The 27,636-nt window shown below is 43.4% G+C and overlaps 1 protein-coding gene across 2 annotated transcripts in view; it reads right to left on the bottom strand.

Moving 5' to 3' along the window:
• GPD2 (glycerol-3-phosphate dehydrogenase 2) overlaps positions 1–27,636 on the bottom strand; it is a 369,873-nt gene that overhangs the window by 311,423 nt on the left and 30,814 nt on the right. For both annotated transcript variants that reach the window (XM_073634130.1, XM_073634131.1), the window contains exon 2: positions 11,351–11,454. In XM_073634130.1, coding sequence (XP_073490231.1) covers positions 11,351–11,449 — 99 coding nt within the window. In that variant the 5' untranslated portion in view covers positions 11,450–11,454. The remainder of the gene's footprint in view (positions 1–11,350; positions 11,455–27,636) is intronic.

Raw genomic sequence — 27,636 nt, forward strand, 5'->3', positions numbered from 1 at the left:
TCCTGCTATGAATGTAATCGTTCAGGCCCTTCTGGTTATAAGGTGACAATGCTCTGCCCTTGCCTCTCAACTGTTCCCCTGTGGTGTCACCCCTTCAAGTCCACTACAAGTGGGGACTACAAGTGACCATTTCATTGCACATTATGCAGGTGCATCCCACTATTGTCCCTGTCAGCAAACCATGCTGAGAAATGGCATACACCCATTCCTGGAGTACATGAAATGGCCGCAGAAGATCAGCAGCGCTGAGATGTAACAAAGGATGAATAAAATAAAAGGTGGAAAGAAGCAGCGTATTTAAAAATAAAAGAAATTGATCATGATGCACAGTGCCTTAGCAAAATAGGGGGCATTCAGTTGGGGTTCACGCTTATTTTATGGCACAGTGGATTCATGTTGATGTGGCAAATGCCTTGGTAAGCATATGAAGTCATATGGGTCAATCCAACTCTTTCACACTTGGTACCAAGAAAAGCTAGGTGCATAGCAGGGTTTTCATTTGCATATTTTTTCATGTTCATATATGCAAGGCCAAAATGAAAATATTCTAAATGCACTTGTTTGCTTAGGTGGCATATGAATAGACAGAAGCCTACAAGCCATAATCAAGCTTTCAAAACCAGGCCTGCAATATTTACTACGACAGAGAGCACAGGGTTAACTGAGCGGCCACCATATGTTCACATTGGATCTATTGTAGCTCAGGTTTGTCTCAAAGCACAATGACATTGACTCCTCAAGCCCTGACTCCTGACCCCAAGGCATGAGGAAAGTCACAGATGACCTTCTGCCATTCCTTCCTGCGATTCTCTCTGCCCTGTGCTTGACGGGTGACGTGATGCTGCTAGCCAAGCTCTGTTTGAGCCTAAACTGACCCTTAACTGTCTCCTTCATACAAGTCAAAGGAAAACCAAGAGAGGAAACAGGACCTGAGATGTAAAAGTCACTAAACAACAACTAAAAGGGGTGAAGAAATAGATTTTAAAAACAAATATTCAATCATAAAAATAGTAAAAAGGGGGATAGAGAAAGTAAAAAGATACAAGATATATTTTAAATGTAATGTATAGTGATTTTATACATAATAAAATGTCTTTATATCTTATGGCTAGGGCTAAAAATGCATTTAAACACGTATATAAAAAGCAACATAAAATATTGCATCTTAAAGAGGAGTTCTGCCCGCCCCTTTAAAAATTAAAAGTCAGCAGTTACACATACTTTAGCTGCTGCCTTTTAACATTAGGAAACTTACCTGTCCTGGAGTCCAGCAATGTTGGCACTGCAGCCAATGTTTACATCGGCTGGTTGGGTGCTGCCGCCACCATTGCCAGTAAGGGAACCCGGCAGTGTAGCCCTTCAGCTTCACGGCCAGGTCCCTACTGCTCAAGTGCGCTGCGCTCTCTCACTGGCTCGGCAAAAGGGGAGAGAGGAGGAAGGGGGCTGAGCTGCTGACATACTTCACCATGCCACAGTCTCCCAAAAGTGGGGAAGAGAACCTGTCAAAAACAGGTCCCCATTCCCTCCTCCTCCCTGAAAGGTGCTAAATGTGGCACCAGATGGGGGGAGGAGACCAATAAGCATAAGTTCCACTTTTGGGTGGATCTCCACTTTAATTTTAATCTAGAATGTTGAGCGCTTTTCATATTTCCCATGCTCCTCTCTTGTTGTAACCAATCTGTTTATAAAGCTCGGTAGCTCAAGCTGAAATTTTCACGCAACAAATAATTCATAACTGTGATTTTTCTTTTATTAGAAAGCTTAGTCTGAACGCTTAGGCCCCTTTCACATGAGGCGGACTCCGTTTCTACGGAGCCCGCCTCGGTCCGCCAGCTCAGCGGGAGATCTGTCCGTTGATCTCCGCTGAGCCGGCGGAAGACAGGTCCCTCTCTGCTCACTGAGCGGGGAGGGGCTTGTCAAGCGCCGCTGCCGCCTATGGAGGGATCGGATGAAAACGGACAGCATGTCCGTTTTCATCAGATCTCACCCGATCCGATAGCGACGGACCTGGACGTAGGGCCATCCATCTGCTTTTAGCGGATCGGACAGGGTCGGATGTCAGCGAACATGTCTCCGCTGACATCCGACGCTCCATAGACTAACATGGAGCGCCCGTTCAGGTCCGCCGTCAAAACTGACAGGCGGACCTGAACGGTCCGATCGTGTGAAAGGGGCCTTAGTCAGATAAAGGAAATCTAAAAGAAAAAAAGTGTCTGCTGTGCTATTTAGCTAACCCTGAGTGCTCTGGGAATGTATTAAAAGCACATTTCATATAAAAAGATTCTGTATAAATAGAAAAAGTTATATAACAATATTTTAAATCTTACCAAAGGCAAACACCTAACATAACATTGACTCAACCACATATATTCCTAAACAGGGCACCAAATATCACAGTTTTGTCTTAATAATGAGGTTTTACACCTTCAGCTAATAAACTGAAAAACTCCTTTACTCTGTACACAGTTAACATTGGTGAGGATAGTGTTGTTCAGTGGGCTCAGAATCTGATTGCTTTCACAGGAATTCTAAAGCCTGAGCTGTATTATAGTCACTGTTGGAAGGGCAGGATAGGAGCAGCACAATCCCCCGACCATCATAACAGACTACTCATACTTTTTTTCTTCTTGAGGAAAGCTGCACATCACTGATCCTGAACTAAAAACAACTTAATCCACCTAGCTGCAAAAAGGGACTCTACACCCACAACCTCCCTCTGATACATCTGCTCCCTACTGGGGCTTAAAGAAGAACTCCATCTTTCCACACACTTTACATAGTTCATTTGACAAAGCTGGCCCAAACAAACTATGTCCCTCACTAACCTATAAGGCTGCTGGATATGCAGTATAAAAACTGTATGTAGCTGCGACAACATAGAGCATACCACACTGTGTTTTAGGTGCGAGCCGAGACTTTCTGTCTCATACCCGGAACACAGAAGAGTCTACTGCAGCAGCGCTCAGCCACTCAGAGCAAGTAATGTATTCTATCAATCAATACAAAGCTTCCTGTGATTGGCTGAGTCAAAGGTTGTGACATCATCAGCCTGCCTCTCCAACTCAGCCGATCAGAGGAAGCTTTGTATTCGATAAAATACATTGCTTGCTCTGAGCACCACTGCAGTAGACTCTTCTGTGTTCCGGGTATGAGACAGGAAGTCTCGGCTTGCACCCAAAACACAGTGTGGTATGCTCTATGTTGTCGCAGCTACATACAGTTAGATATAATATCAGTCTGTATATGCAGTAAAGCATGCTTGTTATACTCACTGAGGAACCTAAGGGGTTAATCATCCGCATTGTTTAAAAAGGCTGTTTGATCCTGTCTTCTCTGATCCCCCCTTCTTCCACAGTCCCCAATATATCTCCTGATAAAACAGAGCCTTGGGGACAGGCTGCACATGCTCAGTTTGGTGTGTATTGCTAGAGAGTTTTTTATTCTTGGGATGGTGCATAAGATCAGCACAGGGCCAATCAGCTCTGTGCAGACAGAGGGTCAGGGGTCCTGCATCCTCATAGGGCAATCAGGGGAAAATGAAAACTCCTCCTATAAGCTTTAACCAGACACAGATAGAAGTCACAAGACTGCTATATAATGCTGATGAGAAAAAAATATTTAGTAGTTTATATTTACTAAAATAATTGCATTTCCATGTTCTGTGTACTGTGGGAGGCCAGATATAGTAAATGCAGGATCTGGGTTTAAATGTCTGAAAACTATTTAGAAACTCACACTTCCAAGAGTATTGATTTCCTCATCCACCACTATATGATGTGGTTTCCTGTGCCAGATGCTACAAAACTACAGGACACAGTAGCTTTGTAGAGGGAGGCAGGAGGAACCACTGAGTGCAACAACCGATAAGATTGACACTCTTGGAAGTGTCGGTTTCTGTAGAGACTTTGCAGGAAGATGTCTCTGCATTACAGCAGTGCAGGCAGCAGCCATGTAACTATGTACATTCTTCTTTAGAGCCGGTTCACACAGGGGCGACTTGTCAGGCGACCTAGCCGCCTGACAAGTCGCCTCCCGTTCTGTACAATGGAACCGTTCTAATAGGAGCGACGCAAGTCGCTCCGACTTAGAAAAAGGTTCCCGTACTACTTTGGGGGCGACTTGGGGCGACTTGCATAGACTTCTATACAGAAGTCGTTTTGCAAGTCCCCGTGGCAGTCGTGTGCAGGTCGCCTCGATGAGGCGACCTGCAAGTCGTGCCGCCCCTGTGTGAACCGGGGCTTACAGGAAGATCCCTTCTTCAAACTTTGTGTTTAGCAATGCAGTAGCTTTAAACAGAGAACAAAAAAACAAGAAAGAAAAAAAATCACAACAAAAGAAAAAAAAAAAATGTTGCTTGTTTTCTTCTTACAAAGGCTTACCAAAGTGTGCCAGTTACGGTTAATGAATTCACAAATACGCAAAAAGACCAGACGTACAAAAGGGAACTTATGAAAGCAAATGTTTGATAAGCCCACATTAAAGATTTCCTGATCTCAGGGAAACATTTTATTCATTTTGTATGCAGCCCTCTTCTTAAATGATTAGATCAATTTTCCCCGCGCTCCTGCCCCATTAGAATTGCAAATTTCCCAACCTTCCTAGACATTTGCAACTTATGGTGTAGCAGCAAACAAGATCTAATAATTAGTGTCTATTTCTGAAAGAAGTGCATATTTAAAGACTACAGGCAATTAACAACCAGGTTGTCCTGTAATCACGTACGGTATTAATTTGAGTGTAGCGCTGAATTTCATGCAAATTACTCTCTTAAACAGCGGCGGCGGCGGCTTTGGTTCTCCTGGGCGCACCAACAACCTGCTAATGAAAGAGTTAATGGATGGAGCCATTTTATTGAAATTTATTTGTTAGTACTGAGGCGGTCCCTACTTTATTCAAGAACTCTTTTTATTCATTGCATTTTAATGTGGAAATTATTGGCTCATCATAAAATTAGTTCAGTCTAAACATGAAGATAAAGGAGAAGAGTGTAAATCAGGCTTACCAAAATATTTAAGACTACGTTACTTTACTAACGTTGAACTGTATGCATAATAGAACTACTTGCACTAAGCAACTAATAGAGCAGGCACAATGGCAAACCTGCTAAAAGTCAGAGGGTTGATTTACTAAAACTGAAGAATGAAAAATCTGCTACAGACCCACATAGAAACCAATCAGCTTCCAGGTTTTATTTTCAAAGCTTAATTGAACAAATTGAAGTTAGAAGCCGATTGGCTACCATGAACAGCCGCACCAGATTTTGTGCTCTCCAGTTTTAGGAACTCAGCCCCAGGGTGTTCTCCAAAATTAGATCTCCTGTCCTCCCTAAAATGATTCACTAAATCGAATGTTTAAATTAAAGCTGTACCTGGAAGGAACAATGTAAATACTTACCCCCTCCTGCTGCTACAGTCCACTTCCCTGAGCATCAATCTTCTAAGTCCCCACAGAGTGGTTGGTTGTTTGTTCTGCTGATCTTTACATCAATACAGTGTCCTTTAGTACCATCGGAGTCAGCAGGAGAAACCACTGGGTACTGTAGGAGAAACATCAGTTTGACACTCCTGGAAGTGTCAGTTTCTGCACAACAGGTCCACCCGTGGCTCAAATTTTGGCCAATTCAGCAGCAAATGGCCAAAATTCAAGGCATGTATGGCCAGCTTCACTCTGCTTGATGTATAACCAATCAGATTCAAATTTACAAAACAAGTCTGAACCTGACTGGTGGCTGTGAGAAACGTCTTCCTTTTGATATTTTGATACATTGGGTATTCTGTATGTGATAGACAGCAAGAAGCTTACACCAGAGGTGTTTAGAAATAGCTCCCAAGCTTTACAAAACAGGTATGCACATGGTGTTTAAATAATCAGATTTGAAAGAAAACTAAAAAAAAGTTTGGAGAACTGATACACTTCTATATGTAAAACCAACCACTAAAAACTCAAATCATTTTAGCATGTTAATGTAACTGTCATCTTTTTACAGCTGGGGTGTCCAACCTTTTGACCTTCCTGGGCCACATTGGAAGAAGAGGAATTGTCTTGAGTGACGCATAAAATACACCAACAATAAGGATAGCTGATGAGAAGAAAAAGTCAGGTAGATCACAAGGTAACGGTCACTGATTTAGATAATGTATCCGAGTATTAAAACTTAATTTTTTTGTAACTATTATTTTTTTATCTAAAAGAAAAGAGGGCAACACAAAACTAGTGCGATATATGACACTGTTTTTTATAAGCGAGCGCATCAATATCTAGTTGGATGGATGTAGTAGCAATTCTCAATGAATTCTTAAGGTGCTCATCAGATATTTTGGTTTTAATTTTGACCTTCATGTGCTTCATCCTTTAAAATCGTTGCTTGCAAATATAGGTGCTGTTGAAAATTGATGACACGAATAAGGCGTGATTGTGAAGAGTGGGAGATTTTTCTTAGGCAGAATTAAGATTAAAGTCCAGTAAAGAGACACTGTCAAATTTTTCTTTGGCTGCATGTGTTCGCGAAGTGTAAACACATTCTTACAATTTTTTTTTTAATGTAAAAATCAACATAAATTTTACGATTTTGTATTGGGCTGCACTCATGGCCATCTTGGGCCTCAGGTTGGACACCCCTGTTCCAAAGCTTTAATTAAAACAATACCCAGTGATCCTACCATGAACATCCTAGTTCAGGCATTGCCTGTTATGGAGTGACAACACCTTGTCCGTGTCTCTCAACTACTCTCCTGTGTTGTCACCCTGTCTCACATACTTTTAGTACAAACTATAAGTAGCTATGTTGAGGCTCAATACACAAGTAAGCCAATTCTAAGCAATGCCATACAGCTGCCACTGGCATAAGTGGATGTAGACATGAAGGAGCTGCACAAAGTCTGCAGGAGATCAGAAGTGCTGAGATATAAAAAAAAAAAAAAAAAAATTATATAAACAGTACTTTCCAAATAAAAAAAAAAAAAAAAACATGGCAGTGGCTTAGGATACACAGTGCTTTAGCACCAAACATCCAGTCACGGTTTACAACTACTTTAATCTTTTTTCCTTGTATGTACTTTAAGACCTCATTCTCATGCCGTGTACACACGAGCGGAATGTCCGACAAAAAAAGTCTGACGGGAGCTTTTCATTGTATATTCCGATCGTGTGTATGCCCCATCGGACTTTTTAGGTCGAAAATTCTGACGGACCTAGAAAGAGAACATGTTCTACATTTTTCCAACGGAACCACTTCCTATCGGGAAAACCGCTCGTCTGTATGCTGTTCCGACGTACCAAAAATGACACATGCTCTGAAGCCAGTACGAGACAGAAGCTACTGGCTATTGAACTTCCGTTTTCTAGTCCCGTCGTACGTGTTGTACGTCACCACGTTCTGGACGGTCAGAATTTGGTGTGACCGTATGTATGCAAGACAGCTTGAGCGGAATTCCGTCAGAACTCCGTCAGAAAAACCTTCAGAGTTTATTCCGAAGGGAAAACCGGTCATGTGTACAGTGCATCAGTGTTCCTTTAGGATGCCCATAAACAAAGAGGGCAGTTGGACATGCCAGTAAGGTCCAGCACTATAACCCACATTATTACTGGATAAGCAGGAGTGAAAGATCTAAAACACTCTCCATGGGCCATATGGTGCATTGGGGATATGCAGGTAAGACGGTTTTTGAACAAAAGGCAACTACAAAGAAGGAATGCTTTAGAATTTTAGCACAGTGCATTTTGGTGCCCTCTGGCCTATGTCACCATTTCCTACATGGCTATGCTGTGCACAGTGTACTTTTTAAAGGTGTTTATTGGAGGTCTTCTTTTATTAGAGAATTGTATTAAACAGCAGTACAGCACTCATCCAAAAAAAGTCCTCCGCACATACTGACAAGAACCTGATTTCAACCCCACATGAAGACTTAATTGCTGAGAATACATCCAGGAATGAGAAATAATTGAAGTGCTTCATTTCTCTTATTCAGATTTAAGCACCTTGTAAAACCCAACAAAAGTCTTTTCACTGATGAACCAACATGGCAGATTAGCCAATTAGAACACCTAATTAAAAGAACTTAATCATCTTCCAACAGTAAAACCACTTATCGTTGCATTAGTCTAAGTAAATCCCAGTATGACTTTCCCCCGCACAACTTCTGTCGTTTGATTAAAACAAACTACTTCATTACAACCCTGTTCTTGATATTAGAGCCCAAGTGCCACTTTCTCTGATGAAATAAGAGTATTTCCCTTCTTTACAATTATTTAGATCAATACAATTAACAATAAAGTAAAGTAGAATACAATGCTGAATCAAAGAGGATACCCAATCAATACCGGTTAATTACATCAACGTATCCGGCAGGCTAATTCTGTGTTCAAAGATACAGCAAAAGATTCTGCTTTAATTAAAGGATCACGAGACAGTGTGGGATAGATGTAGTGCAAAATGTGACAGCTGGTGGTTCACTTTCTATATTCTTTTGTTGCTCAGAGTGTTCGAGATCTAAACATTATTCAGAACTGCTGGTATGAGTCAGTTGGATCAGCAAATGGAAAGTGTCAAAAAAGCCAATCACATTAATCTTTTAGAATGCAGAAAAATGTATCCAATGCCGGTCAAAAGTCTTGCAACACCCCCATTTTTTTTTTTCTTTTTTGAACTGTAATTTTGATTAACATTTTATGGAGTGCTGTAGCACCTGTCAATGCAATATGCTGTATAAAACAGTAACCCGTCATAAGAACTGCTGCATAAACCGAACCCGACCCTCTCTTCTACCCAAAGGAAGCTGGTGGGACCTGTGTTCCTGGCAGCTCGGCAAATATTGGCCAGAGCCTGGAGACAACCGTTTCTCAAATTCCCTGAGATCCAGCAGAGGCTACTGGAGGGACCATAATCCACGAGAAGCTCGGCTTCGTACTTCAGGACTCCCACGCTAAGCTTTTAAAGTTTTGAGACCCCTGGATATCTTAGATTGCCGACCTAAATATTAGAGCTGCACAATTAATCGCTAAGAATCGTTATCACGATTTTTTCCCTGCTGCGATCTTGACAAAGTATTTCCCAATTCTTTCTATGCAGAGAATTCTCTCTGCTCTGCTACAGCCCACAGCCGTCAAAACACAGGGAAAAAAAAAAAACGGGCAGTCTGCCAAGAATCACAATATTCTTTAGCAGTGGAACTTAAGTATAAACATTGTAAGGATTTGTCCTTTAGATAAAAGGAATAGACTTTGGTGTGTAAATGAGCGAAGTTTAACCACTTAAACACTAAACCTTTTTCTGACATTTGTTGGTTTCAAGTTAAAATCTTTTTTTTTTGCTAGAAAATTACTTAGAACCCCCAAACATTATATATTTTTTTTAAGAGACCTTAGAGAATAAAATGGTGGTTGTTGCAATATTTTATGTCACACTGTATTTGTACAGCAGTCATTCAAATGCAAATTTTGGGGAAAAAAAATTACACTTTAATGAATTTAAAAAAAAAAAAAAAAGTAAAGTTAGCCCAATTTTTTTGTATAATGTGAAAGATTTTACACCGCAAGAATTGGGATCTTTTTATTCGAAGCAAAAAAATTGTGATTCTCATTTTGGCCAGAATCGTGCAGCTCTACTAAATATTGACCAGAATTTTCTCTCGGTCTGATGCTATGTCAGCTGCCTATCCCAGGCAAGCGTTCCCATCTATTTCTGCCTGCCTCTTTCAGCTCTCCTTCTCTATACTCACCATTTCCTCCTGCTCTCTTCTCTCTTTCAGTGCCTTTTCTACGGACTGCTGAGCAATCTCTACTCTCCTCTTTTTATAGAGAAACCCATGAGTGGAAACATGGGGCACTCCTCTCCGGAACCATTGATACCCCTACCCCTATAACCCAAGCCACTCTAGTTAAGGCACCTTTTCTTTCCTATGACTTGTGTTAGCTAGCACCTGCACCCATCTGGTACCATTGTGCACTGGACTACTACTTCAATGTTTGCACCTCCATGTACTCTGTTATTTTCTGTGCTGAACCAATGCTTTCTTCTGCACTGTTCTAACAAAAATTTTAAATGCTACCCGTTCATTTTTTTCAGACACAATAGAGAACAAGGTTTTTTGCCTTGCCCATGGGTTAGAACGTATGTTGATAAACAAAGGTAGTGTGACTGAGCCCAGAATGTTAGTTAAACTAAAGCATCAAAAAAAAAAAAAAATCTACGGGAGATAAGAATGAAAATACAGAATTGCTTGGCCATACAAGCATCAAAATTCAGCCTGTGGGTGGCTCTATCCACACCACCCGGATCTTTAAAAGTACATTTTTTTTTATTGAAGTTTGTCGAAGGAGCCAGGTGGAAAATTCTGAGCCGAACAGCACCTACAATCACATCCAACCACTATTCAGATGGTCTGACAGCCAATAGGGCTGACTATCAAAATATAATCAAAATATATATCCATCCACCCTATCAGCGTAAATGGAGGAAAATGTTATATTCCTTATGTTCAAAAAAATCTATATGTGCATGGCCAGTTCATTTTTTTTTTTTATCAAAGTAAGCCACCTAATAACAACACATTTGTGTTGACTCTCACAAACCCATCTTCTGATTCTGCTGTGACAAGTAATCTTTTTATTCAATATAATTACAAATTATATGTAAAAAAATACCCTTCAAAGCAGGCATGTCAAACTCAAACAAAAAAACAAAACAAAAGAGTATTCCAAACTGAAGGTAATAAATCTTCAGGGGCCACATATGTTTATCTCAGGGTTACTGACCTGCAATATGAATGCAGGTCAGGAAAGAAGGGAGTCAGAAGTCCCTCTCTTCATACTGGCTCCAGGTCAAAGTTTTAAAGCAAAAGGATCAGCATGACAGCATTTTCAGAAGAAGAGTTCTGTATTGCCAGTCTCCCCGTTTTTCCTGGAGTATTCAGTAAGTATCCAGGTAGGAACCCCAGATTTTTTTTTTACAGCTTTCCTGATCTACTATTTACAGGTCAGTGATTTGGAAATAATTAAATACAGTCAACATAGCAGTCAGTCAACTAGCATTTTTAGAATATAGTTAGCAAAGGCAGGACTAGTATATTCCTCGAGACGGATTTATTAGTTTTACATGCACTTAGCTGGGGTGTCATTGCTTGCATTGCTCCACCGACTGTCCTGAAATAAATAATCCACTTATTTTGGGGTATGTGTGAAATGAGACACATGAGTAAAGAAAGCTTATATGTGCTACACACTGACTGCAGTTGCAGGCTTTTTGAATCAATTAGTCCCTTCTCACATCACCTGTATATTGGTTATACTGGTTCATTTAACATGCTGATAACACAGTTTTATACAACAGAGTATCTTAAAGTTTAGCCTCTACCTTTCTATTTTTGTCAGTTAGATGAGACAGACCAAATACAGCAGCTACAGCACCCCCTCCAAGGACGAGTGTGCCTTTAATCACATTTTGGAAGGCCATTTCACCTGCAGACAGAGGAAAGAAAAGTATAATGTTATTCTAGAATTGGAAAATTCATTTTCTTGCTCACAATATAGAACAATATAGAACAAGATGCAGTTAAACAGCTTCCTGAAATGAGAATGTGGTTACATATATTTAGAACGATCAAAGTTTGTATACACATACACTTCCCAGTCTTTGAATGAGCCTGCACCTGATATGAGTCACTGCTTGGCTCAGGATTGGGTATTGCTAGAATGTCAGCAGCAAGGAACTTTAAAATTAGCAAATGCCACATGCAAGAATCACTGTAGTGTCAGACATAACATATTAGATTACTAGAAGGGTCCCATGCAGCTCTTCTTTCTGTCCTTATGCTGAAAGTTCAACCACATCCCATGGCAGTCAATGACTCTCCAAAAATGACAGCTTACACTTAAAGTAAATGTAAACACAAAATACTATTTTCAGTATGTTTTGGAAGCATCACTTCACTTCATAAAGTTTCCTTAAGCACATTGTTTTGCTTTTTTTGTAACTGTTGCAAGGTTTCCTTCCTGGAGATCCTGCCAGTAACAGCACTTCCTGATGCAGGCTAACAAGGCTAAGCCACTGCCTTGCAATTAGCAGCAGTGTTACATAAAGTTCTGCTTGTTTTCCTCCTCACTTTAACATTTGGCACTTCTTTGTTTGCCCGCAGCCTTCTGGGACACTTCACAGGTCCCAGAAGACCATGGGATCATTCACAAAGTAAAGCGTGGCTTGCACATGCGCAGTGGGATGCCGGCTGCGAAAGCTCTCCTTAGTTAGGATACCATCGCCAGGGACCCGAAGCCCATTCAAGAACCGGCCTGGGTGAAAACCGCGCTGGATCCCTGGAAAGGCAAGTATACTTCTATTAACTGCTTAGCGACCACCGGCTGTCAATTGACGGCCAGGCGGCGCAGCTCTCGTTGCAGGAGGACATTATATGACGACCTCGCTTTCCCGGCCCACCAGGGGGCGCGCCCGCCGTGTCACTGGGGACCCGGTGCACGTGCCTGGCGGCCGCGATGTCCGCCGGGCACCCGCGATTGCCCCGTAACCGAGCAGAACCATGGATCTGTGTGTGTAAACACACAGATCCAGGTCCTGTCACAAGAGAGGAGACTGATGGTATGTTCTCAGTAAAGAGGAACACCGATCGGTCTCTCCTCCCCTTGTGAGTCCCCTCCCCCTACAGTTAGAATCACTCCCTAGGAACATAATTAACCCCTCGATCACCCCCTAGTGTTAACCCCTTCCCTGCCAGTCACATTTATACAGTAATCAGTGCATTTTTATAGCACGGATCGCTGTATAAATGTGAATGGTCCCAAAAATGTGTCAAAAGTGTCCAATATGTCCACCGCAATAAGTCTTGATAAAAATCGCAGATCGCCACCATTACTAGTAAAATTTTAAAAAAATAATAATAATAAGCTATAAATCTATCCCCTATTTTGTAGACGCTATAACTTTTGCGCAAACCAATCAATATATGCTTATTACGATTTTTTTTTACCAAAAATATGTAGAAGAATACATATCAGCCTAAACTGACGAAAACATTTTTTTTTACAGAAAAAAAAAAAAATTGATATTTATAGCAAAAAGTAAAAAATATTGTGTTTTTTTCAAACTTGTCACTCTTCTTTCGTTTATAGCGCAAAAAATAAAAACCGCAGAGGTGATCAAATACCACCAAAAGAAAGCTCTATTTGTGGGGAAAAAATGATAACAATTTAATTTGGGTACAGTGTTGCATGACCACGCAATTGTCATTCAAATTGTGACAGCACTGAAAGCTGAAAAATGGCTTGGGCAGGAAGGGGGTTAAAATGCCCTATATTGAGGTGGTTAAAAAAGTCAGTAGCTACAATATTTGCAGCTGCTATGGGGGGAGATAAACGCCACTTTAAACTGCAATGCACACCCCTTCAGTTGGGTTTGGGGCTGCCTATCAAGTCGATCAACACATTTCAGGAGATAAAGGCTGCCCCTCCTTCAGGGCTTCAGTAGAATTCAAGCTGCTAATTTTAGGTAAAGTGCCTTTTAGAGACTGCCATCAGGGTCCTGTAAGTGGTGTCATGTGTCTTGTCCAGCTCTAGTGGGAAAACAATCTTAGCAGCATGAATTTTTCTGAAGCTTGTTCAAGTCTTGTTCGGCTCTTGAAATCTAAATGAATTTGCCAACTTCTCCTGCAGTTCATTTTGATGTAACCATCTACACAAAACAGTGCAATCAAAGCTCATGTATCCCAAAGTCTCTACATAAGAAGGCAAGTCTAGCTGCCAACCAAGCTGAGCATTACCAGTAGTGTACCTGGATTAAGATTTAAGAGCACCATTTCACCTCTAGGTCTCAGGAAGGGAAGCTGTGAAAGATCCTTCTGATGAATTTGACTGAGATGGAAGGATGAAGGGTCACCAAGACTCCAATAAAGATTTGCCCATATTTATTGGTGAGATGTTCCATGGATCAATACAGCCAACGTTTCAGGGCCTTGCAGGGTCCCTTCCTCTAGACAACATAGTAACCAACAGAGGATCACTCATTGGAGTAGTGGTGACTCTTTATCTTTCTATCGACATTTCGCACGGTACCATCCATTGTAGTCATAAACTAGCACCCTCCTGTTATGCTGGTCACCACACTGTAGGGGGTGCAGCCCACAACTGTATTCTATTTTGACCGAGATGGGTTAAATATAATTCAAACAGGTAAACTAAAATAAACCTCTCATAAACCTTGACACTTCAAATTGAACCTATGAGCTTGGCCCCACCTATCCAACCTCCTAAGCCCCTAGCTATTGGTGAACGAGTCCACCAACCACATTAGAGGGCAAGAATTTGAGAGATGGAAGGGGTGAAATAGTTGGGATTTACCTGAAACTTCATCCTTCGATATCTGGGTCTAATGATTGTTATGATTTTCAGTTTTTACTGCCTATTAAAGCACAATATGGGTGCTGTCATGTAAATAAGGAAACATTTAAAATATCCCAATGGGCTTAACAGCGTGTCTAAACTAATCTTCTACAGCCGAATATTAAATTCCAACAGCATGCACTCCTTTCCATCTTCCTTTTTTCCTTCAAAAAAAGTTTGTTATAGACCAGAGCTATTCCCATTTTTGTTTTGTTTGCTAATCTTTCATATAAAAACTGTAAAGGAAACATCTTTCTAGAAACACCCAATTTCCAGGAAAACATAACCAAGGGACTGTTCCACAAATTTAGGGACTTTTGCAGCCATTCTGCGCTCATGAAAACTAAACTTCTTCTAATTCTGTTTCGGTGAAAGGGAAGGGAAAACATTTTACTATGCCAGCACACTTCCCTATAAAGAGCCACAGACTACAGACAGCTTCTTTATGTTAAAAGAAATAATTTATTTATAATTTATGCATTTGCCAAAACATTTTGCAGCACTTTATAGAATCCCCATAAAAGCTTGTAGTCTACCAGGGGAATTCATAAAGAATGTCCAAGATACTCTTTTGAATTCCAACATGCTTCTGCACAACAAATGTCGACAGGGGTGACAAATTCATGAACAGTTAAGCCGCGTACACACGGGCGGACTTTGACGGACTAGGTCTGGCGGACTTTGACGGACTTTCCGACAAACTTTCCGAATGAACGGACTTGCCTACACACGATCAACCAAGGTCCAACGGATTCATACGTGATGACGTACGACCGGACTAAAAGAAGGAAGTTCAGAGCCAGTAGCCAATAGCTGCCCTAGCGTCGGTTTTTGTCCGTCGGACTAGCATACAGATGAGCTGACTTTTCGACCGGACTCCAGTCCATCTGAAAGATTTGAATAATGTTTCATTTCTGGGTCCGTCAACTGTTGGGAAAAAAAAAGTCCGCTGGAGCCCACACATGATCAAATTCTCAGACGGAGTCCAGACCACCGGTCCAAGTCTGCCGTTAAGTGCGCTCGTGTGTACGCGGCATTACATGAATCTGGAGGCACACAGACCAGGGTGTCCCTATGGACAATCCATTCTCGGGGCAGCCGATCCTCTTCCTGCAGCTACATCTGTCACACAGACAATAACAACAACAACATTGAGGAGTTTTCAAGTGTTAGTAAAAATGTAAAAGGTGAGCTAGCAGTGTATACTCCCCACCCCTGATCTACCCCCACCCCCGATCTAGGGATTTGTAATCCCCACTCTTCTTCCTCTTCTCTGTGCAGCATTACCAGGATGGACCGGAACAATTCTGATTGGTCAGTGCCATCACAGTGATAGACAGGAGCCAACCATCCGACTAGCATGTCACGCATTGTGGTAACACATGCGTTTCACTGAGAGCTACAGCAATACACTGCCAAGTAACACTGCATGAAAAAACTTTACAGCTAGACTTTTAATGACTCCATTACATTTGGGTTGTCTTTGGTTGTAATTTGTTCCAGGACGTTTAGAGCCCCCCCTTCATTACTTATTTTTTTTCTACCAAATGAGTTTTCTATTGAATTCAATAGATACAGTATGCATCAAAAAAAGACCTGTTTCACACGGGCATTTGCTTGTATAAAAGCAGTGTGAACAGCAAGCTTTGTTGAAGCTTTTAGAGTACCGTTCAGCTCCAGTTTGTAAATGTGGACTGCAGATCCTAATGGCAGTGCTGACTGTCACTTTAACCTTTGCTCAACCACGCTGTAGCCGAATAATGGCTACAGCGTGGTCACACATTTCCAGGAGGGCGTCTATTGATATCATCCTAGAACCCTGCCCCTGAGTGCGTGTGATTGGACACAGATCAAGGTAAAGGGTCAATCACAGCGGCTGTTCACCATGCGATCAGCTGTGTCTAATCACAGCTCATCACATGTAAACAAATGTGATAGTGGTAGGGGGCGCTAGTGAGTTTAATTAAATTAAACACCTGTCAAACCATAAGTGGTACTTTTCAACCATATACACCTAATATACTTAATAAAGTGCTCTATGCCAAATAATACATACAACAATGCACAAATCATAAATTAATAGTGTTTCAAAGTCCATAAGTTCTTCTGTGACATTTTCAAAGCTCAAATACCATCACCATTTGCAGACACTTGACAGTTGCACCCGATATGTGTGATTAGATTTCCTACTCACCAGAAGACCACAACCTCTTTAACTAAAAAGAAGGTCGCAATGGGCTTTTGTTTGTGGATCTTTAACATGTAAACAAATGCCAGTTATCAGCATTATCTTTCCTCAGTGCTTTTACTGTCTCAGGCTGGGTTCACACTGGTGCGACACGACAGCCGTCCTACTTTGGATCCGACTTTGCCCTGCGACATGAAGCCGGCATGTGTCCGACTTTCAATGAACGGGGATCCGACTTGGATCCCCGCCAATGCCGGCACTGTGTTTGGTATGAATCTTTAGGGGGAACTCCGCGCCAAATTTTAAATAAAAAACCGGCATGGGTTCCCCCTCCAAGAGCATACCAGGCCCTTGGGTCTGGTATGGACCTTGAGGGGAACCCCCTACGCCGAAAAAACGGCGTGGGGGGTCGCCCCCAATCCATACCAGACCCTTATCCGAGCACGCAGCCCGGCCGGACAGGAATGGGGGTGGGGACGAGCGAGCGCCCCCCCCCTCCTGAACCGTACCAGGCCGCATGCCCTCAACATGGGGGGTGGTGCCTTGGGGGAGGGGGGCGCGCTGCGGCCCCCCCACCCCAAAGCACCTTGTCCCCATGTTGATGAGGACAAGGGCCTCTTCCCGACAACCCTGGCCGTTGGTTGTCGGGGTCTGCGGGCGGGGGGCTTATCGGAATCCGGGAGCCCCCTTTAATAAGGGAGCCCCCAGATCCCGGCCCCCCACCCTATGTGAATGAGTATGGGGTACAGCGTACCCCTACCCATTCACCTAGGAAAAAAGTGTCAATTTAAAAAAAAACACTACACAGATTTTTAAAGCATTTTATTAGACAGCTCCGGGGGTCTTCTTCCGACTTCGGGGGTCTCTCCGGTTCTTCTCCACGCTCTCCGGATCTTCTGCCGGGCTCCTCCGCTCTCTTCTGCTCTTTTGCCGCTCTTTTGCTAAAGCGGAGGAGCCTGGTCTTCAATCTTCTGCCTTCTGCCTTCTGCCTTCTGCCTTCTGCCTTCTGCCCTCTTCTCCTGATGTTGACACGACGCTCTCCCCGGCTGGAATGCTCTCTGTGCGCTCTGCTCTGACTTATATAGGCGGTGACCCCGCCCCCTTATGCCGTCACAGTCCCTGGGCATGCTGGGACTGTGACGTTTTAGGGGGCGTGGTCATCACTCGATGACCACGCCCCCTTATGCCGTCACAGTCCCAGCATGCCCAGGGACTGTGACGGCATAAGGGGGCGGGGTCACCGCCTATATAAGTCAGAGCAGAGCGCACAGAGAGCATTCCAGCCGGGGAGAGCGTCGTGTCAACATCAGGAGAAGAAGGCAGAAGGCAGAAGGCAGAAGATTGAAGACCAGGCTCCTCCGCTTTAGCAAAAGAGCGGCAAAAGAGCAGAAGAGAGCGGAGGAGCCCGGCAGAAGATCCGGAGAGCGTGGAGAAGAACCGGAGAGACCCCCGAAGTCGGAAGAAGACCCCCGGAGCTGTCTAATAAAATGCTTTAAAAATCTGTGTAGTGTTTTTTTTTAAATTGACACTTTTCCTAGGTGAATGGGTAGGGGTACGCTGTACCCCATACTCATTCACATAGGGTGGGGGGCCGGGATCTGGGGGCTCCCTTATTAAAGGGGGCTCCCGGATTCCGATAAGCCCCCGCCCGCAGACCCCGACAACCAACGGCCAGGGTTGTCGGGAAGAGGCCCTTGTCCTCATCAACATGGGGACAAGGTGCTTTGGGGTGGGGGGCCGCAGCGCGCCCCCTCCCCCAAAGCACCAACCCCCCATGTTGAGGGCATGCGGCCTGGTACGGTTCAGGAGGGGGGGGGGCGCTCGCTCGTCCCCACCCCCATTCCTGTCCGGCCGGGCTGCTTGCTCGGATAAGGGTCTGGTATGGATTGGGGGGGACCCCCACGCCGCTTTTATCGGCGTAGGGGGTTCCCCTCAAGATCCATACCAGACCCAAGGGCCTGGTATGCTCTTGGAGGGGGAACCCATGCCGGTTTTTTATTTAAAATTTGGCGCGGAGTTCCCCCTCAAGAACATCTGAGCACAAGTCGCGTGCCAAAGTCGGATCATGCAAGACGGCAATCCGACTTTGATCCGACTTCAATGATAGTCAATAGGCTGAAGTAGGATCAAAGTCGGACCAAAGTAGTACAGGGAGCATTTCTAAAGTCGGAACGACTTGTGTCGGACCAGTTAGGACGGCTCCCATAGGGAAACATTAAATTTCACACGTCATGCGACATGAGCTCCCAATGTCGGAGCGTTTGTCGGACCAGTGTGAACCCAGCCTGAGGCAGTGTTTCTCAACTCCAGTCCTCAAGGCGCCCCAACAGGTCATGTTTTCAGGATTTCCATTATTTTGCACAGGTGATTTGATCAGGTTCATTTCCTTAGTAATTACCACAGCCGTTTCATCTGAGGGAAATCCTGAAAACATGACCTGTTGGGGCGCCTTGAGGACTGGAGTTGAGAAACACTGGTCTGAGGAAAGGAAAGCAGATAACTGACTTTCCTGTGACAGGGCACATTTACACTGATAATCAGTGCAGCCTCATCAGTACCGCATATCAGTGCCCATCAGTGCAGCCTATTAGTGCCCATCAGTACCGCATCTCAGGGCCCATCTGTGCAGCCTACTAGTGCCACCTCGTGCCTTCTCATCAGTGCAATCAGGACGCCCATGATGAATGAATGAATGAATGAATGCGAACTGAATCGCCTCAAGGCGCTAACATTTGATGACATTTACATTTACATGATGACATTTACAAACTGGAGATGAATGGTACTTCGACAAAGCTTGCTGAAAGCTCTGCAAATTCTTCAAAGCTTATTGTTCACACTGCTCTTATACAAGCTGAAGCCCGTGTGAAACAGGCCTAACAGATCGATTGATTTCAATGGAAAAGTTACAGTGGCTCCCACAGCAGTTTAGGCTGATAAAAAAAAAGGGCCACCAAACATCAACAGATCAAACATGGCAGCCAACAAAATTTAAAAAAGGGGGACAAGGTGAAAAAGGTAAATACAATAACAGAAGGAATAAAATAAAATAATGGAAATTAAATAAGAAAAATGTGCAGAAAGTATGTTTTAGGTAGAAAATTGTAAAAAATATAAACTGATGCTTTAAGGAACTCAGGTTTAGACTGCCAATTTTAACAGGTTCAATCATACATTTTCAGGTCTAGCCCCAGGTCTCAATGCTGTATTTAGCAAGCGATGTTATTAGACACCTTCTGAAACCATATGACATGCTGGGTCCAAGGACAAGCGCTAAGTAAATACTGTGCTATTAATGCATGTGGTCTTGCTCACCGCTAGAACAAGGAGCAGCTTCATGCCTCAACCTCATATTCCACTTGCTACTGTACGTGAGTGCGAATGCAGCAACGGACAGATGGGTTTTTTTCAAAATAATCCACGTCACAAGACTGAAAAAAGCAAACACTTAGAGAACATGGAACCTGCTGACAAGCGGTCCTATTTTCCCATTTGTGCTTTTTATTTATACCCAGAAAACAGAAAATACAAGGTGGTGATCGGCCTAGGTCAGTGTGAATCTTAAATAATATCCGATAATATTTATGAAAACAGCAGGATGGAAAATAACATTACAACAGTAGCAAGCAACATTCACAGAATATTCTGTTATCACCCAATTCCATCTACCTGTCAGAGTACGTCCATGCTTGAAGTGGGCAGAACAAAATAGCTCGATAGCTTGTAGTTTATCATGTTGATTGAATGTTCATAAAGGGCTATTTCCAGGAAACATTGTGTGATCTAAAAGGTGTGATCTGCCAACTCATGGAGGACTTTGTTACCAGTCAGAGATGGTTCAACTGTTTGAGTGCTATAAATGATATACAAGCCTTACACCCATCAACATTTCTAAGGATTATGGAACATATCAGCAGCTCCAGTGGTAAACCACCAGTCTCCATCACCTTCCCTTCAACCTTCCTCTTGTGGGGACGACCATATCACCTCCAACTTGTATCTAGTGGGAGACCACCAGGTCTCCTTCACCTCCTCCTTTGGCATTTCCAAACTCAGACAGGGCAGGCTGTTTATAGATATATTGTAAAGTCTATAATAAAAGGTATGGTGTGACTACCCATAAATTCAAAATAAGGTGAAGGAAATTCCCATTTGTGCCCAGACCACAGCCGCACAAGCCATTCAATCGGACATTCAGGCTGGGAACACACACAGACATTGCATGTGATTTGCACCCCATTGCTGTGCAGATCAAATGCAGTGTCTGTACGATGCAAATTCAGCCATACAACTGAATTGAGTGTTTTTGTCCTCGTAGACTTCAATGGAGACGCCTGAAAAGCTCAACAAACTTTTTTTGAGCGTTTTTTCAGGTGTTTTTTCAAGTGTTCACTGCACCTCTCCACCCCTTTTTTTAGCAGCACTCCACACCTTTTAGTTGAAAAAAAATGTCTGACAAAAGCTGTAAAAATGAAAATGCTTAACAAATTCCTTAAAAAATGCTTGAAAACGTGACACTTATGCTGCGTACACACAGGCGGACTTTGACTGGACTGGTCCAACAGACTTTCCAGCGGACTCGACGGACTTTCTAACGACGGGACTTGCCTACACACGATCACACCAAAGTCAGACGGATTCGTACGTGATGACGTACACCGGACTAAAATAAGGAAGTTGATAGCCAGTAGCCAATAGCTGCCCTAGCGTCAGTTTTTGTCCGTCGGACTAGCATACAGACGAGCGGATTTCTGGGTCCGGCGGAGTTACGACGTAAAGATTTGAAGCCTGTTCTAAATCTAAAGTCCGTCAGATTTGCAACTGGAAAAGTCCGCTGAAGCCCACACACGATCGGATTGTCCGCCGGATTTGGTCTGTCGGTGTCCGTCAGACCAGTCCGGTCGAAAAGTCCGACCGTGTGTACGCCCCATTAGGTGTGAATGTAGCCAAAGAGAATGCCATTTAGCATTCTCTGTGTTGGATCTTTACTCCTAATGGGAAAATAATAAAGAAAATTTTTAGAGCTTTGCATACCTGGCTGCCAACCTTTCTCAAATTATAGGCATATGTCCTCCACTGGTTGTTATACTGAAATGAAGGCAAGCAAGCAGCCTGGGATGTCACTGAGCACTTTAAAAAAGTTCCTGTAAAAATGCTCTTAAGCCAGTGCTTGCCACTACATACAGTATCTCACATAAGTGAGTACACCCCTCACATTTTTGTAAATATTTTATTCTATATTTTCATGTGACAACACTGAAGAAATTACACTTTGCTACAATGTAAAGTAGTGAGTGTACAGCTTGTATAACAGTGTAATAATAACTAAATAGATACAAATAGTGTAGCGCTTATATAGAAAATGTGATTAAACACAAATGTCAGACACGAGGGTACTGAACCCCAATGATCAAGAATGAAAAATAAAAAATGTAAAATATAAAAAAACAAACAGTGACTAATGATGACTATCAGGAAAAGTTCCAAGTGAAAGGTGACTCAAAAATAGGTCAAATTTGTATATAAAAGAGTCCAAAGACTTCATGTGGAAATCACAACGGTGAGCAGGGTGTATATTTGAAGTAAGACGTACCACCACCAAACACTAGCAGGCTTACCGGAGCGTTTGAACCTACAAGAGCGTATGCTCTGTGGGTCAAAAGGGCTTGTGTTGTATAATCAACTAATAGGGCTGGACACTGGAATCCTAGGATGGCCCCAACAGGAACACACGGCCCTCCTCAGGATGGTGAGTGGCTGAATGACCCCACAGTATAGACCTCCTTCCTCCATACACAGATCGTAGGACCCATTAATAGAACCGCGTTGCGATGTCACACATGCGTTGGTTCTCCACAGTGCTATTAGTTTCAGGTGAGACTGTAGAGCTAGGGTTGCCACCTCATCCCTTTAGGGCTGGTTCACACTGCCACGTAGGGTTGCCACCTCATCCCTTTAAACCTGAACACATAGGATTTATTTTTCATTCTTGATCATTGGGGTTCAGTACCCTCGTGTCTGACATTTGTGTTTAATCACGTTTTCTATATAAGCGCTACACTATAAGTATCTATCTGTATTGCATTAATCCAATTTGCTGTGTTAGCTGCTATTGTTTTTAGGTAGTGCAGAATTTCTTGTTACACTAATAATAACTAAATAAAATAACAAAATAATTAAACACACAGCCATTAATATCTAAACCGCTGGCAACAAAAGTGAGTTCACCCATGAGTGAAAATGTCCAAATTAGGCCCAATTAGCCATTTTCCCTCCCCACTGTCATGTGACTCATCAGTGTTACAAGGTCTCAGGTGTAAATGGGAAGCAGGTGTGTTAAATTTGGTGTTATCGCTCTCACTCTCATATACTGATCACTAGAAGTTCAACATTGCACCTCATAGAAAAGAGCTCTCTGAGGATCTGAGAAAAAAGAATTGTTGCTCTACATAAAGATGGCCTAGGCTATAAGAAGATTGCCAAGACCCTGAAACTGAGCTGCAGCACAGTGGCCAAGACTATTGTCAGGGCTGGGCTCAGCCCTTCCTTTTCTGAGCTGGCCGCTTAGCTGTCGGCTAATTGCCAGCTTCTATCTCTCCACAGCTACTCACCTGTTAATGACAGCTTGCTCGTCAGTCCTGCCTACTTAAACCGTCCAGCCTAGAGGATCTCTGCCTTCGCCTTGGTCAACATCACAGAGACTACCTCCTGCGTTCCTGTTTAAAGACTTGCTTGGCTGACATCCCTTCTGGCTCCAGATCCTGCTTGCTGTTCCACTACACTGATCCCTGACCTTCTGGCTTGGCTGACTGTCTGTTCCGGTTACCGAATTTTGGCTATGTTTTGACTACGTTTGCATATTTACTTTTATTATTAAACAAGTGTGATTTAACTGTACTTCTGTCTCGGTCTGATTTCATGGTTTCTGACAATCATACAGCAGTTTAACAGGACAGGTTCCACTCAGAACAGGCCTCGCTATGGTCAACCAAAGCAGTTGAGTGCATGTCTTTAGCGTCATATCAGAGGTTGTCTATGGGAAATAGACGTAGAAGTGCTGCCAGCATTGCTGCAGAGGTTGAAGGGGTGGGGGGGGGGGGGTCAGCCTGTCAGTGCTCAGACCACACGCATCACACGGCATCAAATTGGCCTGCATGGCTGTCTTTCCAGAAGGAAGCCTCTTCTAAAGATGATGCACAAGAAAGCCCGCAAACAGTATGCTGAAGACAAGCAGACTAAGGACATGAATTACTGGAACCATGTCCTGTGGTCTGATGAGACCAAGATAAACTTATTTGGTTCAGATGGTGTCAAGTGTGTGTGGGGGCAACCAGGTGAGGAGTACAAAGACAAGTGTGTCTTGCCTACAGTCAAGCATGGTGGTGAGTGTCATGGTCTGGGGCTGCATGGGTGCTGCCAGCACTGGGGAGCTCCAGTTCACTGAGGAAATCATGAATGCTAACATGTACTGTGACATACTAAAGCAGAGCATGATTACCCCCCTTCTGGGACTGGGCCGCAGGGCAGTATTCCAACATGATAACGACCCCAACCACACCTCCAAGACGACCATTGCCTTGCTAAAGAAGCTGCGGGTAAAGGTGATGGACTGGCCAAGCATGTCTCCAGACCTAAACCCCATTGAGCATCTGTGGGGCATCCTCAACCAGAAGGTGGAGGAGTGCAAGGTCTAACATCCACCAGCTCCGTGATGTCATCATGGAGGAGTGGAAGAGGACTCCAGTGGCAACCTGTGAGGCTCTGGTGAACTCAATGCCCAAGAGGGTTAAGGCAGTGCTGGAAAATAATGGCAGCCACACAAAATATTGACACTTTGGGCCCAATTTGGACATTTTTTACTTAGGGGTGTACTCACCTTTGTTGCCAGCGGTTTAGACATTAATGGCTGTGTGTTGAGTTATTTTGAGGGGACAGCAAATTTACAACCTGTACACTCACTACTTTACATTGTAGCAAAGTGTCATTTCTTCAGTGTTGTCACAAGAAAAGATATAATAAAATATTTACAAAAATGTGAGGGGTGTACTCACTTTTGTGAGATACTGTATATCCTCCTGGCGCTCCTTGCCTCAACTACATTGCCTTATATTTAGAAAAATTCTCCCTAGGTCATTTATGATGTGAGTGGCTTACCATCTGGCCGCCATTATCCTTCTACTGGAAAAACGCCCAGACCATCTTTTTTTTGACCATATCTAGTGCCAGCATAGACATCTATGGATCCTTGGCCAAAAAACGTTTCTGACTGCTTCAGTCAACACCCATGAATTGTATTACTTTAGTGGAGGCTATTAGCACCCTTGAGAAGCAAAAAAGGATAAAAAAAAAAAAAAAAAAAGTTGAAAAAAAAAAAATGTTATAAAGAAAAACCCTGGGAACTATAGGCAAACTTTTTTTTTCATTTTGGATAGAGTAAGGGAGGTTTATAAGTTTATTTTTTGCCATCTGTGTCCCATTGGGGAGCTATACTTTTTCTTGCAGTACCATAGCTAAAACAGGAAGTGAGAGGAAGTCCCTGCAAATTAAAGGAAATTTCTTGGGGACCTCCAGATCACCGGAAGTAGTGTCAACATTGGGAAATTTTTCCTCTATTACTTTTCTGGGGACAACTCAAAATTAAGTTTTTTTTTACTTTCACTTTCAATGACAATGGTAAACAGGACAACTAGGGAGGGGGAATCTCCCTAACGGCGGCACAGACAGCAATAAAACCCTAATAGTTGTTGTGATCCCTCTACACTCTAAACTTAAAAAAAGTTTTGTCTTTAGTTATACTTTAAGTATTGACATTTTCTGAACAAGCAGTAAAAGCACTTTAAAACAAGTGCTCATTTATATTTATATCACTTAGGGCCCTTTCACACTGGGGCGGGGGTGGCGTCGGCAGTAAAGCGCTGATATTGTAAGCGGCGCTTTACCGTCAGTATTCGGCCGCTAGCGGGGGGGTATTTACCCCCCCCGCTAGCGGCCGAGAAAGGGTTAAAAACCACTGCAAAGCGCCTCTGCAGAGGCGCTTTGCCGGCGGTATAGCCCCGCTGTCCCATTGATTTCAATGGGCAGGATCGGTGAAGGCGCGGTGTATACTCCGCTTCTTCACCTCTCCGAAGATGCTGCTATCAGGACTTTTTTTCCCGTCCTGCTAGCGCACCGCTCCAGTGTGAAAGCCCCTGGGGCTTTCACACTGGAGACAAAGCAGCGGCACTTTCGGGTCGGTTTGCAGGCGCTATTATTAGCGCAATAGCGCCTGCAAACTGCCCCAGTGTGAAAGGGCCCTAAGCATTGCGAGATAATTAATCTTTAGGGCTCATTTAACCACTTCAATACAGGGCACTTATACACCTTCCTGCCCAGACCAATTGTCAGCTTTCAGCGTTGTCGCACTTTGAATAACAATTGCGCAGTCATGCTACGCTGTACCCAAACTAAATTTTTATGATTTTGTTCCCACAAATAGAGCTTTCTTTTGGTGGTATTTGATCACCTCTGGGATTTTTATTTTCTGCTAAACAAGTAAAAAAAAAAGACCGAAAAGTTTGAAAAAAAATGGTTTTTTTTTGTTTCTGTTACAAAACTTTGTAAATAAGTTTTCTCCTTCACTGATAGGCACTGATGGGACTGCACTGACGGGCACTGATAAATCGACACTGATGGACACCGATGAGGTGGCACTGATGGATACACATAGGTGGCACTGATGGGCACTGAAAGGCGGCATGGATGGGCACTGAAAGGCGGCACAGATGTACATAAATGGATGGTACTGATGGATGCCAATCAGTGCCAAACAATAATGCCTGCCAATCAGTGATGCCCATTGTGGGCACTGATTGGCATCCCTGGTGGCCATGTGTGGCATACCTGGTGGTGACTAGTGGTGGGCATCCCTGGTGGTCCTGGTGGCGTCCCTGGTGGTCCAGTGTGGGCATCCTCCGGGGGCTGCGCTGACAGTCAATCACCACAGACCCCCCCCTGTCAGAAGAGCAGCCGATTGGCTCTCCTCTACTTGCGTCGGACAGACACGAGTGAGGAAAAGCCGATCAATGGCTCTTCCTGTTTACATCGTGATCAGCCTTGATTGGACACGGCTGATCACGTGGTAAAGAGTCTCTGTCAGACACACTGCAACAACGATCGTCGCGATGTGCGCCCCCTGGGTTGATATCCTGGCGACGTTATATGACGTCCAGCTGTAGGCACTAACAAATGCATGGTTGAACCGTGTTTTTAGCACCTCCAACCATCCCCCTTTAACTGCAAAGACAGCAGACAGGTGTGCTCACAAGCTGCACGCTCGTGGCAAAAAATGATCCTCCATGTCATATTTGGCGAACAGTACTGCAGCTGAACGTGACCCTCGTCAAGTGAATGGGAATATGCTGCAACCACATTCAATACACACAGATAAATCACATTTGTGTGCCATTTAGGAGATAAAATAGGTGGTAAGGAGGAGGCACCATGATGCCTATCAAACGCCTCCAAAAAGCAACCCAGACGCTAATCACTTCTCAGAGGTGTGGCAATCCTGACGCACATTTAAAAATTCAGCTTTAAAGTTCACAACATAGCATTGAAATCCAATGATTGGGGCATTTTCTTCACTGACCCCTGCTATATTAGTTTTATTAAAGGTTCCCTGAGACCTCAAAATTTTAGGGGTTTCTCTGAGGTAAAAAGGTTGAGAAATGCTGCTCTAATGTAAACAACCAGCAGGTGTTTCTAAACTGTTAGGCTGGCCATAGATGGATCAGCAGGAACCAGACAAATTTCAATCCATCAATGCACAGGCTGGATCCATAGATTGACTTCAGTACAACTAGACGGTTTTTCTTGTAAAATTACTGCTGGCGTCTATAACCGCCAACAGTGATCATTGTATTCTGCCGCCAGGGAAACTCCTACTCACAAAATACAATAGTACAGTGGCAGGGATTCCCCCATCAACACTGACTGTGGGGAAATAGAAGAAAAGAAAATTGTATAACCACTTTACCCCCGGAAGATTTACCCCCTTCATGACTGCGTTATTTTAACTGACAATTGCA

The sequence above is a fragment of the Aquarana catesbeiana genome, linkage group LG06 (genome assembly GCF_042186555.1).
Source record: "Aquarana catesbeiana isolate 2022-GZ linkage group LG06, ASM4218655v1, whole genome shotgun sequence".
NCBI classification, from domain to species: Eukaryota; Metazoa; Chordata; class Amphibia; order Anura; family Ranidae; genus Aquarana; species Aquarana catesbeiana.